General features: G+C 41.1%; 1 protein-coding gene across 1 annotated transcript in view; it reads left to right on the top strand.

Moving 5' to 3' along the window:
- Positions 1-12500, top strand: part of zgc:113278 (TRAM1 and TRAM_LAG1_CLN8 domain-containing protein) — a 14353-nt gene that overhangs the window by 737 nt on the left and 1116 nt on the right. The window contains exons 2-10 of the mRNA XM_017487949.3: positions 2765-2831; positions 2911-3029; positions 7235-7351; positions 7440-7498; positions 8734-8818; positions 9171-9241; positions 9526-9630; positions 10078-10221; positions 10451-10611. Coding sequence (XP_017343438.1) covers positions 2765-2831; positions 2911-3029; positions 7235-7351; positions 7440-7498; positions 8734-8818; positions 9171-9241; positions 9526-9630; positions 10078-10221; positions 10451-10611 — 928 coding nt within the window. The remainder of the gene's footprint in view (positions 1-2764; positions 2832-2910; positions 3030-7234; positions 7352-7439; positions 7499-8733; positions 8819-9170; positions 9242-9525; positions 9631-10077; positions 10222-10450; positions 10612-12500) is intronic.

The following is a 12500-nucleotide window of genomic DNA, read 5'->3' as shown; positions in this document are numbered from 1 at the left end:
TAGTAGTAGTAATAATAATAATAAGACTAAATTATAAAGCGTAGGCATTTACGTAAACGTGTCTAAGAGCCCTGTAAACATACTGAAATATTTAAATATCCATGAATATCAAACAGTTTATATTTAAATGCGATAAATCCTATTCATCTGAAACCTGGAATAAATACGGTAAAGGTGTGCGCTTTTTTAAATGCACCGTAAAGTTTTTACGTGAGAGCTATGATGTAGCTAGAGTAGAGTGTGTAAATGCGAATAGGAACGACTAGATCGAATAACAATCGCCGTAAATAACGCCGTGAAGGTCTCGTTTGTTTCCTGCGATATATCGTGTATATAAATAACGAAGTAAACCGATCAGGAGTCTTTAATATCGATCCGGACGTACGTTTGACGTGAGAGACAATTGGAAAGAGCAGTAAATATCTCCCAAAGCCGGAGTTCGAGGTGAAACGAGGGGGAAGACGAGCCGTGTATTGTGTATAGTGTATAGTGTGTGAATGTAATACAGACCGTTACGCTCTTTGGCGTTTGTAAATGTGGTATTTTTCCGCTGGTGTGCAGTCAACTTGGAAGTGAAAGTGAAATAAATTATTATTTTGCATAAATTATTATTAATTTTAGTTTGCAGTTCCTGCGAAACTAAACGCCCTGAGAGTGTTTATTAACCGTGGATCTGTTTAGAGAGTGAATAAGTAAGTAGTAAACTTGTGTGTGTGTGTGTGTGTGTGTGTGTGTGTGTGTGTGTGGTGGTTTATTCCTCTTCCTCCAACAAGTACAAATTTTTGTAAAATGAAGGAACGACGCGTCACACTTGTCGGGGAACGTCTGTAAATCGAGTTAGTTCCAGTTCTCGCGTAGGTTAAAGCAGCCGTAAGCAATCTTTCCCTCTTTATTTCTCTCTCAAAAAAACTCATCTTGTCGTGTTAGTGACGAACCGCACAGACGCGCGTTTACGTTTGTATTACGTTTCTACTCAATGAAAGCTTCGTTCCCGCGGTCCGAATCTGCGTTCGTTTCGAAAAACCGCGAGCTGCTCCGAATATTTCCGAGTTTGCTTTCGTTTCTGCGATGGCGGAATCCTGGAGGAACTGAAAGAAATGATATAAAAACATGTAAAAGTACTAAAGATGTTCTCACGTTTCTGCTCTTTGGGTTCTGGAATATTCCTCGCACTTAAATGCATTAAAAACACGCACAGCACCGACGCTGTCTCTTTCTGGCTTGTCTTTATCTTTATCTTTTCAAACATAAATGCATTGCAGCTCTGGATATCGACCCGTTCTCCCTCTTCTTCTTTTTTTTTCCTTTTTCTTTTTTTTTTTAAAGACGTAAAATAAGATTACGCTTCGATTTGGTATAGAACTCGTTCTCTCTTCCCTCAGACAGTAAACGAGTGTAAATAATTCTAGCCTGAAGCAGGCCTGTGTAATCATTTACATATTTATCTGTGCGGGTTCGTCATCAGACCCAGACTGGAAACAACCCTGAGTGAGAGAGAGAGTGAGAGAGAGAGTGAGAGAGTGAGTGAGAGAGTGAGTGAGAGAGTGAGTGAGAGAGTGAGTGAGAGAGTGAGTGAGAGAGTGAGTGAGTGAGAGAGAGAATGAGAGTGAGAGAATGAGTGAGTGAGTGAGAGGGAGAGAATGAGTGAGAGAATGAGAGAGAGAATGAGAGAGTGAGTGAGTGAGAGAATGAGTGAGTGAGAGAGAGAGAATGAGTGAGTGAAGTGAGTGAGAGAGAATGAGTGAGAGAATGAGAATGAATGAGTGTGTGAGTGAGAGAGAGAATGAGTGAGAGAGTGAGAGAGTGAGTGAGAGAGAGAATGAGTGAGTGAGTGAGAGAGAATGAGTGAGTGAGTGAGTGAGTGAGAGAGAATGAGAGAGAGAATGAGTGAGTGAGTGAGAGAGAATGAGAGAGTGAGAGAATGAGTGAGTGAGAGAGAGAGAGAGAGAATGAGTGAGTGAGAGAGAATGAGAGAGTGAGTGAGAGAGTGAGTGAGAGAGAGAGAGAGAGAGAATGAGTGAGTGAAGTGAGTGAGAGAGAATGAGAGAGTGAGAGAATGAGTGAGAGAGTGAGTGAGTGAGAGAGAGAGAGAATGAGTGAGTGAGTGAGAGAGAGTGAGAGAGTGAGTGAGTGAGAGAATGAGAGAGTGAGAGAATGAATGAGTGAGTGAGTGAGAGAATGAGAGAGTGAGAGAATGAGAGAGTGAGAGAATGAGTGAGTGAGAGAGAGAATGAGTGAGTGAGTGAGAGAGAGAATGAGTGAGTGAGTGAGAGAGAGTGAGAGAGTGAGTGAGAGAGAGAGAGAGAGAATGAGTGAGTGAGAGAGAATGAGAGAGTGAGTGAGAGAGTGAGTGAGAGAGAGAGAGAGAGAATGAGTGAGTGAAGTGAGTGAGAGAGAATGAGAGAGTGAGAGAATGAGTGAGTGAGTGAGTGATTGAGAGAGAGTGAGTGAGAGAATGAGAGAGAGAGAGAGAATGAGAGAGTGAGTGAGTGAGAGAGAGTGAGAGAATGAGAGAGAATGAGAATGAGTGAGAGAGTGAAGGATCGATGTGGGAACTGGTCTGAGTAATCTGTCGGAGAGTACGGCGGTTCAGGAAGTGTGCTGTGGCGTTGTTTAACAGTGAAAGGTGGTGATGGTGGTGGGGTGGGCGGGGCGTGCTGTAGGAGGATAAAACGCTGTGATGTAATCCTCCGGTTGTTTCTTCACTCCGCTCTGTGGCCTGAACTCACTGCACCTGGTGTTGTGTTTGTTTTAACCGTCGCAGGTTACGGCGAAGTTCGCCATCATGTTCATCACCGTGCAGTACAACGTCACCCAGACATCAGATACAGGTACGTCTCTTCTTCTCCTCTTCTCCGTGTTTCACTTCCTGCTGTGCACTTTATTGAATCTGTATAAAACTGTTGACAGAGGAGAAGCCGGAGTCGGTGAACGTTTATCAGTACGGCCCCAAAGACATGGCTACCGTCTTCTTCTACCTGCTGATCGCCATCATACTCCACGCTCTCATCCAGGAGTACGTACTGGACGTAAGTGGGAGTTCTCTTTCTCTAGAAGACCTTAAGACTCATTACCTGGACCTACCCACCTTTCTTTCTTTCTTTCTTTCTTTCTTTCGTTTTTTCCTGTTTTTCTTCCTTCCTTCCATCCGTCCATCACTTCCTTCCATATATATATATCCATCCATATGTATTTCTTCCTTCCTTCTATTCATCCATACATTTATCCTTGCGTCAGTTTCTTCACTCCTTCCATCCTTCCATCCATTGTTTCCTTCCTTCTGTTCCTTCCTCCATCCATCCTTCTGTTTTCCATCCTTCCTTCCTTCCTTACTTCCTTCCCTCCCTCATTCAATTTATTTCATCCATACATTCCTTCCTTCCTTCTGTTCCTTCCTACATCCATACTTCCATCCGTTGTTTCAATCCATCCATCCTTCCTTCTTTCCATTCTTCCTTCCTTCCCTCCTTCAATTTCTTTCATCCATACATTCCTTCCTTCCTTCTATCCATATATCCTTCTGTCTGTTTCTTCGTTCCTTTTTTCCTTCCCTCCATCCATCCTTCCTTCCTTCTGTTCCTTCCTCCATGCATCATTCCATCCATTGTTTCCTTCCATTTCTTCCTTCCATTCTTCCTTCCCTCCTTCCATATATATCCATCCATCTATCCTTCCTTTAGATTCTTCGTTTCTTCCTTCTTTCCGTTCCTTCCTCCATCCTTCCTACCATCCATCCATCTATCCATCCCTTGTGCCCGTTCCTCCTTCCTTTTTTACATTTACATTTATTCATTTAGGAGATGCTTTGATCCAAAGCGTCTTACAGTCAGTAAGAAGGTTTTGGAAAGGGACCTCGGGCCACGCTGAGTAGGCACTATACCAGGCGTCGGTCCTTATCTGATCACAGGTTGTGTGAGGGAACATAACCCTCAAGGAGAGAGTTGAGGTAGGGGGCGCTGTTCCAGACAAGGTCTTATAGGTGAGCATCAAGGCCTTGAATTTGATGCGAGCGGCTACAGGAAGCCAGTGGAGGGAGATGAAGAGGAGTTTGATGGAGCTGCTGGGAGACCCAGGAGTTAACAAGAGCCTGGACTAGTAGCTGTGTGGCCTGATCGGTGAGGTAGGGTCTGATGTTCTTGATGTTGTACAGAATGAATCTACAGGACCATGCAGGTGTTGAAATGTGGTTCACGTTCAAGGTTTCTGGCTGTCCTGGTTGGTTTGAGTGTGATTCCCTCATCCAGTTTGAGATGTCAGACAGGCAGGCAGAGATGTGTGCCGAGATGGATGGATCTTCAGGTTGGAAGGACAAACAGAGCTGGGTGTCATCAGCATAGCAGTGATATGAGGAGCCATGAGACTCAATCACAGGCCCCAGAGATGTAGTATAAGTATAAAAGAGCAGCGGACCCAGAATTGACCCCTGAGGAACCCCAGTTGTGAGTTGTTGAGATTCAGAAACCCCTCTCCTCCCTGACACGTTGAAGGATCTGTCCGTGAGATGGGATTCCACCCAGCGCAGAGCCGTTCTGGTGATGTCTAGGCTGGAGAGAGTTGTCAGGAGGATGTGATGGTTCACAGTGTCGGAGGCAGCAGAGAGGACGAGTAGGATGAGGACAGATGATCTTGAGGTTGATCCTGCTAGTCATAAGGCTTCAGTGACGGAAAGCAGAGCGGTCTCTGTGGAGTGGCTGCTTCTGAATCCAGACTGCTTGGGGTCCAGGAGATTGTTCTGTGTGAGAAAAGTGGAGAGTTGATTGAAAACAGCTCTTTCAAGGGTTTTGGACAGAAAAGGGAGGAGGAAGACAGACGGAACAAAACATTTCGTTTATTTTCATTTATTTACTTTCTTTATTGAAACTTTTCATTCTGTCCTACCTTCCTTCCATATATCCATCCATCTATCCCTCCTTTATATCCTTCCTTCCATATATCCATCCATCTATCCCTCCTTTAGATCCTTCCTTCCATATATCCATCCATCTATCCTTCCTTTAGATCCTTCCTTCCATATATCCATCCATCTATCCCTCCTTTAGATCCTTCCTTCCATATATCCATCCATCTATCCTTCCTTTAGATCCTTCCTTCCATATATCCATCCATCTATCCTTCCTTTAGATCCTTCCTTCCATATATCCATCCATCTATCCCTCCTTTAGATCCTTCCTTCCATATATCCATCCATCTATCCCTCCTTTAGATCCTTCCTTCCATATATCCATCCATCTATCCTTCCTTTAGATCCTTCCTTCCATATATCCATCCATCTATCCCTCCTTTAGATCCTTCCTTCCATATATCCATCCATCTATCCCTCCTTTAGATCCTTCCTTCCATATATCCATCCATCTATCCTTCCTTTAGATCCTTCCTTCCATATATCCATCCATCTATCCTTCCTTTAGATCCTTCCTTCCATATATCCATCCATCTATCCTTCCTTTAGATCCTTCCTTCCATATATCCATCCATCTATCCCTCCTTTAGATCCTTCCTTCCATATATCCATCCATCTATCCTTCCTTTAGATCCTTCCTTCCATATATCCATCCATCTATCCTTCCTTTAGATCCTTCCTTCCATATATCCATCCATCTATCCCTCCTTTAGATCCTTCCTTCCATATATCCATCCATCTATCCCTCCTTTAGATCCTTCCTTCCATATATCCATCCATCTATCCCTCCTTTAGATCCTTCCTTCCATATATCCATCCATCTATCCCTCCTTTAGATCCTTCCTTCCATATATCCATCCATCTATCCCTCCTTTAGATCCTTCCTTCCATATATCCATCCATCTATCCTTCCTTTAGATCCTTCCTTCCATATATCCATCCATCTATCCTTCCTTTAGATCCTTCCTTCCATATATCCATCCATCTATCCCTCCTTTAGATCCTTCCTTCCATATATCCATCCAGCTATCCTTCCTTTAAATCCTTTCTTCCTTCCATATCCATCCAGCTATCCCTCCTTCCTTCCTTCCTTCCATTGTTTCCTGCCTTATTTTCTTCCTTCCATCCTTTCCTTCTTTACTTTCACCCCTCCCATTGTATCCATCGTTCATTTCATTATTTCTTTCTTTGTGGAAAACTTTATATACACAGATATAGGATAAAATAGAGTAGAAATTTTGTTGTTGTTGTTGTTGTTATTATTATTATTATTATTATTATTATTATTATATAGACTTTACATAAACACTATAGCTCAGTGTGCTGTACAGTTAAGTAATAAATGTAACTATAAAATAACGTAATAAAATGCATGAGAAAAAAATGAAAGGTGACATGAAAATATAAATACAACACGAGGGTGAGGAGATCAAGGACACGTACGGAGAATAAAATTAAACAGAAAAAGAAAAGAAAAGAACTCGTTAATGAATTAAAATAAAATAAAACATAAATACCAAAACAGACAAAGTACTTTTAATTCATTGTTAAAAAGATTTTTAAACCCAAAGTTCCGATAGTAGAAACCATTTAACTGCCTTTCTGTGTTTTATTATTTCAGCAAAATAGAAATAATCTCCGGGTCCGATGCAAACTTTTCAGCTCGGAACCTCGTCTCGGGAACGTGTGCGGCGGTGACTCGGGGCGGAGTCTGTTGGCCACGCCCAATCGCTGGAATTATTCAGACATGCTCCGTAAATGTACCCCTAGTGTAGAAGATGAACTTCTAGAGGTTACCATATCACACGTATTTCACAAGCCGAGATTAGCAGCGGTGTTAAATGATCTTAGAAGAAAAAAAAATCCTCACTCCTTATTTTAAAGCCTGTTTTAAAGCTGAGCTGGTGGAGTTGTCATGGCAACTAAATAACGTCTCAGCCAATCCACTGATGATGTCTGTTCTCGTCGTGTGATTTTAAGCAATTATTTATGCAATTACGATATCACAGACTCATCCTGTGTTCCTGGGGGGTTTTCCCTTCCTTTTTGGTTTCTTATTTGTTTATTTGTTTATTTATTTATTTATATACAGTGCCTCTATCACATTCTGAAAATGTGATCTTTCCCACTGATTATGTTTTGGTCTTTTTATTTTTAAGATATTAATAATAAGTACTTTGGTGAAACCACTGCTGTAAATGAATATTCCTCGTCTTCTTCGGTCCACGAAATGTTCTGACCGAATGTTAATCCAGATACACTTGCTTTTCTGTGCGTGTGAGAGAGTGTTGTGTTATTAATCAGCACTAATCACTTTATCCCGAATCCCTGCAGAAAATAAATCGGCGTCTGCACTTGTCCAAAACGAAGCACAGCAAGTTTAACGAATCGGGGCAGCTGGCGGCGTTTTACTTCTCCTCCTTCATGTGGGGCTGCAGCATCCTGACGGCGGTGAGATGCTGAGCTCACACACTTCATTATCCATCATCCTTCAGTCTATATCCATGGAATAAATAATTTTGTTTTAATTGTTGTACAGGAGGAGTTTGTGACCAATCCGACATTCCTGTGGGAAGGTTATCCTCACACACGCATGGCGTAAGTCAGAGTGGGGAAAAGTTCATCGTAGAGGTGTAAAATACATTGTTGTTATTACAGTGACCAGTTTTTTGACACCGTTTATTGATCTAATAAGTTCCTTGTCTGTAGAAGGTTACTAGAAGGTACACAAGATGAAAAAACGTGATGGAAATACCAAGTTTTCAGTGAATCGGATTATTTGACTCATTTCACCAATGAGAGTCAACTCTTTTTAGGGAATCGGATTATTTGACTCATTTCACCAATGAGATTCAATTCTTTTTTAGGGAATCAGATTATTTGACTCAGTTTACCAATAAGAGTCAAAGCTTTTTAAGTAATCAGATTATTTGACTCATTTCAGCAATAAGAGTCGACTCCTGGATTATTTGACTCAGCTGTCCAATAAGAGTCAAATGTTTTCTGAGAATCAGATAATTCGACTCAGCTCACCAATGAGTGTCAACTCTTTTTATCGAATCAGATTATTTGACTCATTTCACCGATAAGGGTCAACTCTTTTCAGTGTATCAGATTATTTGACTCAGCTCACCAATAAGAGTTGAGTCTTTTCAGGGAGTCAGATTGTCACCAATAAGAGTGAGCTCTTTTTAAGAAATCTGGTTATTTGACTCCACTGAACAATAAGAGTTGAGTCTTTTCAGGGAGTCAGGTTATTTTTCTCAGCACATTAGACTGACTCAGCTGACTAAAAAGAGTCGACTCTTAGATTATTTAACTCACTCAGTGAATCGTGTTATTTGACTCCGCAATAAGAAATGGTGAACATTTAATGAACAGTTTGTGGACTCTCATATTTGAAAGAAAGAGATTCCACAACAAACCCAAAAAATTAACACAATTAAATACATACTAGCTGTTCAATCATGACAAAAGTAATGGCACCCTATAAAAAGAGGAAGCGTGTGTCTCTATGGCAGCTGAATCGCTGCAACTGCCAAGCTGCGTTACTGGAAGGTTTAGTATACACCACGCTTAGGAGGCGCTGTCTTACTGTTTGGTCATCATTTTGCCGCATCTCCTTATATGGAGTTTTGTGGGCTTGGCTAAATAAGAAAAAAGTCCCTAAAGGAAATTAACTGCTTGTTATTGTACATACATTTCGGGAAAAAAATAATAATAATTGAATGAATGAATATTTGAAAATAAAAAATAGATATTATACTTATACAAGCGACACATAATGTCGGTCCACTCTATTATTTGTATAATATTTCTCCTCTCTGTCCCAGTTTTCAGGTGAAGTTCTTCTACATCTGTCAGATAGCGTACTGGTTCCACGCTCTGCCGGAACTTTACTTCCAGAAAGTCCGAAAGGTAAAGACTGGGAACGATTGCAGGCGTTTTATTTCGCGTGCAAGCAAAGTAGAATGCGTCAAATACTTTATCCAGGCCGCACTGTTCTAAACCTGTGTTGCGGACATCAAATTCCAGATTTCCTTATTTGTTCCTTAAAACTGTCAATTTCCTGAGTTTAAACATTTGATGTGTTCTCTCGTGAATAACACACGGCTTTATGAGATTTACAAATCATTGCATTCTGTTTTTATTTACATGTTACACAGCGTCCCAACTTTTTTGGACACACACACACACACACACTGGTTTCTTCCGCACATTTCTCTGACTCATAACGGATCACGTTTCATTTTCATGTCTTTGTATTCAGGAAGATGTTCCTCGCCAGCTTTACTACATCTGCCTTTACATCTTCCACATCACCGGTGCCTACGTCCTCAAGTGAGTCTTTTCCCATTCTGTTTACGTTCCTTAATTCTCCTCCTACAACACGATTAACTCGTCTGTAAATGATCCAAACCCAGCCGGCGGCTAGTCTGCAGGTTTGTCCATTTTCATGAATCAGCGTCTCGTGTTAATTCTCTCAGGAGGTGGTGTTGAGATTTTGTTGATGTTCACTAAATCTGAGACGAGTGCCATTGCAAGTGTTTATGTATTTATATTTAGTGTGTGTGTGTGTGTGTGTGTGTGTGTGTGTGTGTGTGTGTGTGTGTTCGTTCTCTCAGTCTGCACCGTTTAGGTTTGGTTCTCCTGGTTCCACACTACCTGGTGGAGCTGCTGTTCCACGCGTCTCGTCTCTTCTACTTCAGCAACGAGAACAAGCAGAAAGGGTGTGTTCACTTCCTCCGCTCCATCGCCATCTTTTATTTTCATTTCATATACGGTCTTTTTCAGCGTTCAATATTCGCTCCGACCAAATGGAAAGAATGTTTCCTCCATCTTAAAAAAATAAAAAAGTAATGTGTGTGTGAAAGCAGGAAATGGCTGTAGTAGAATTAATAATACCTTCTTTTTTTTTTCCTAAAGATAGCAATAAAAAGTCTTTTAACTAGAAATAATAATAATAATAATAATAATAATAATAATAATAATGGTTTTACTAGAAATTATTTTTAAATAGAAATAGAATTAATATTTTTTTTATTATCTGTTTATGTATCTGTTTTTTATTACAGTAACCCTTATGTGATCTCTCTCTCTGTCTGTCTCTATCTATCTGTGTGTGTGTGTCTCTCTCTCTCTCTGTGTCCCCCCCCCCCCCCCCCCCCCCCCCTCAGGTTTACGCTGTGGGCTCTGCTCTTCGTCGTCGCTCGTCTCCTGACCCTCACTCTCTCCGTCCTGACGTTTGGTTTTGGACTCTCCCGTACAGATAATCAGGGCTTTTCTCTGGCTGAGGGAAACTTCAACGTTCTCACCGTGAGGTAGAGTTCATCGTTTCACAATGGAGAGAGTTTCATTTACAGGATCAGGACAAAAACATAAACGTGTGGTGTTTCAGTTATTTCTTTACATCATGGCTTTGAATCCCAGCAGCCGTTTGAATCCCAGTGAGTTTTGTCTAACGGACGCTGAGGCAAGCTGCACTTCCTGTTTTAAAGTATATGTGTGTGTGTGTGTGTGTGTGTTCGTTCTCATGTCGTCTGCGCTCAGGATGACATGTCTCTCAGCCATTTGCTTGACCCAGGCCTGGATGATGTGGAAGTTCATCAACTTCCAGCTGAAGAAGTGGAGAGAGCAGAGTCAGGTCCAGAGCAGCAAGAAGAAGACCGTCAGTCCCAAGAGCAAACACGGCAAGAAGGACTCGTCTCGGGGTGAGAGCGTCCCCAAACCTGAATAAAACCTGACCGTAAACCTGAATCAGAGCCGTTTGTTAGATTAAAGTGCAAACACGCGTTACTTTCACACGCGGCTGCCGTGCGGGCGTCATTGTTCCACACACTCACTCGAGCATCTTCTGTCAGAGCCAAATCATCCCCGTTCATCAGGTTTCTGTAATGTTTAGCGATTTCATGCACGACGACATCAAACACACTGACGAGCTCTGTTTCTCTGTAAAACCTCCCGCTGTCATCGTGATTGCTGTCATGATCTCCGACTCTCAAATCAAAAACCCTCACTGTACATTCAGCAATATTTACTAAATCCAGAAAATCCATGCTATTTGCATGTTAGAGTTCCTGCTTTAGGACGTCTATAAATATCACCGCTGTATATGATCACATAAAGTTGGTAAATCCAGTGAGTGCCACGCCAAATGTTTCTAGCTAGAAATCATAAATGTGCCACGTAAACATTTAATGTAATATTTAAAATAAAAATATACACTTAATTATATCTTAGTAATAATAACTGACAATAATCTGACCGTTTTAATTGTTAAATATTCCATAAATCACGTTTATATCTATGGAACTACATGATATGTAATGCGGATTGTGAGCACTAGGGGGCGGTGTGGCACAAAACCAGGATGTGCAGGAAATTTAAACGAAGAAAATCTTAGGCTTTTTTTGTTTGTTTGTTTATTTTTTGTTTTAGGAAAGAGAGAATGGAGAAGAAAAACATAAGCACTGGATGTACGCACTGTTTGTGTATTATAGTCCAGTGGGATTGTTTTTCCTACATGGAATCATGCGGTCCATTGCAATCGGTTCCTTTCTAAGATGGATCAAATTCAGCATTGTTTAATTCTTTAAACAAATTTTTATTTTTAAACAATGCCTTACTGATTTGTTTTTCGTTAGAGATCGTCAAAGCAGCGTCCGAGCAGTGCAGTGAAGGGTTTTATTTGTCAGTGTGGTACGTTTTTTTTTTTTCTACAGGTCACTAATGAAAAGTATCTCGTGTTTTCTTGCTGTCGTGACTGTATATTGGCTCCGCCGCGGAATCTTCTCAGTAAGACTTGACGCAGCGTGTACGCTTTTAGAAAGGAGCTGTTGTGCTGCATGCCCGAGGAAATTAAGGGTTTAACAATAACAGAGCTGTAAGCAGCGTTTAAGGGGGCCAGGCACTTTCTGTCCCCACCTCTTTGTGACAGAGGAACAGTAGAAGCCAAGCTCTCAAGGAGATATACTGAATTCAAAGTCAAAAACGTCAAACCGTAGCTGAGATTTTACCTCACTTCCTGTTTTCAGTAGCGTTTCCGAGTGTTAAATGATCTCACAAGCTTGTTTGTTAATATACGGTCGTGTTTTACTCGTGATTATAGAGAATTTAAACAAAAGTTCTTGGAGTCCTTTAGGACATTGTTAGGTCCCGCACTCACCTGCACAGTTTGGTCTAAATACGTCACGCTGTTGGCGCGATATGCCCTCACTTCCTGTTTGGCGACTTCGCCGTTAGATTTGTTTGTACGCTATGGACAAGCGTGTCAGAAATCTGAGAAACACGTTTTGTTTGGGGCGGTGTTCCAGATTTGCTCATGATTGGATGAAATTTATTGGAGAAATGCAAAGAAACTATTGAAACTATTCAAAATCTACATCATGGAACCCGACGCAAAGTGGAATTATTATTATTATTATTATTATTATTATTATTATTATTATTATTATTATTATTGGAGTTATTATTGTAAACTACTGTATGTAAGTACCAACTGTGTCCTATTGGTGGCGCTAGCATGCTTGAGTGGCATACACCGAAATCGCTGCGTAGGTAGCGGAGACTGTCTTCTTGTAACTGTTTGTTGTTGTTTTTT

This window comes from Ictalurus punctatus, chromosome 15, assembly GCF_001660625.3.
Source record: "Ictalurus punctatus breed USDA103 chromosome 15, Coco_2.0, whole genome shotgun sequence".
In the NCBI taxonomy this organism is placed as follows: Eukaryota; Metazoa; Chordata; class Actinopteri; order Siluriformes; family Ictaluridae; genus Ictalurus; species Ictalurus punctatus.
Note: the sequence above shows the minus strand (reverse complement) of the source record. Positions and strands in the feature narration are given on the sequence as shown.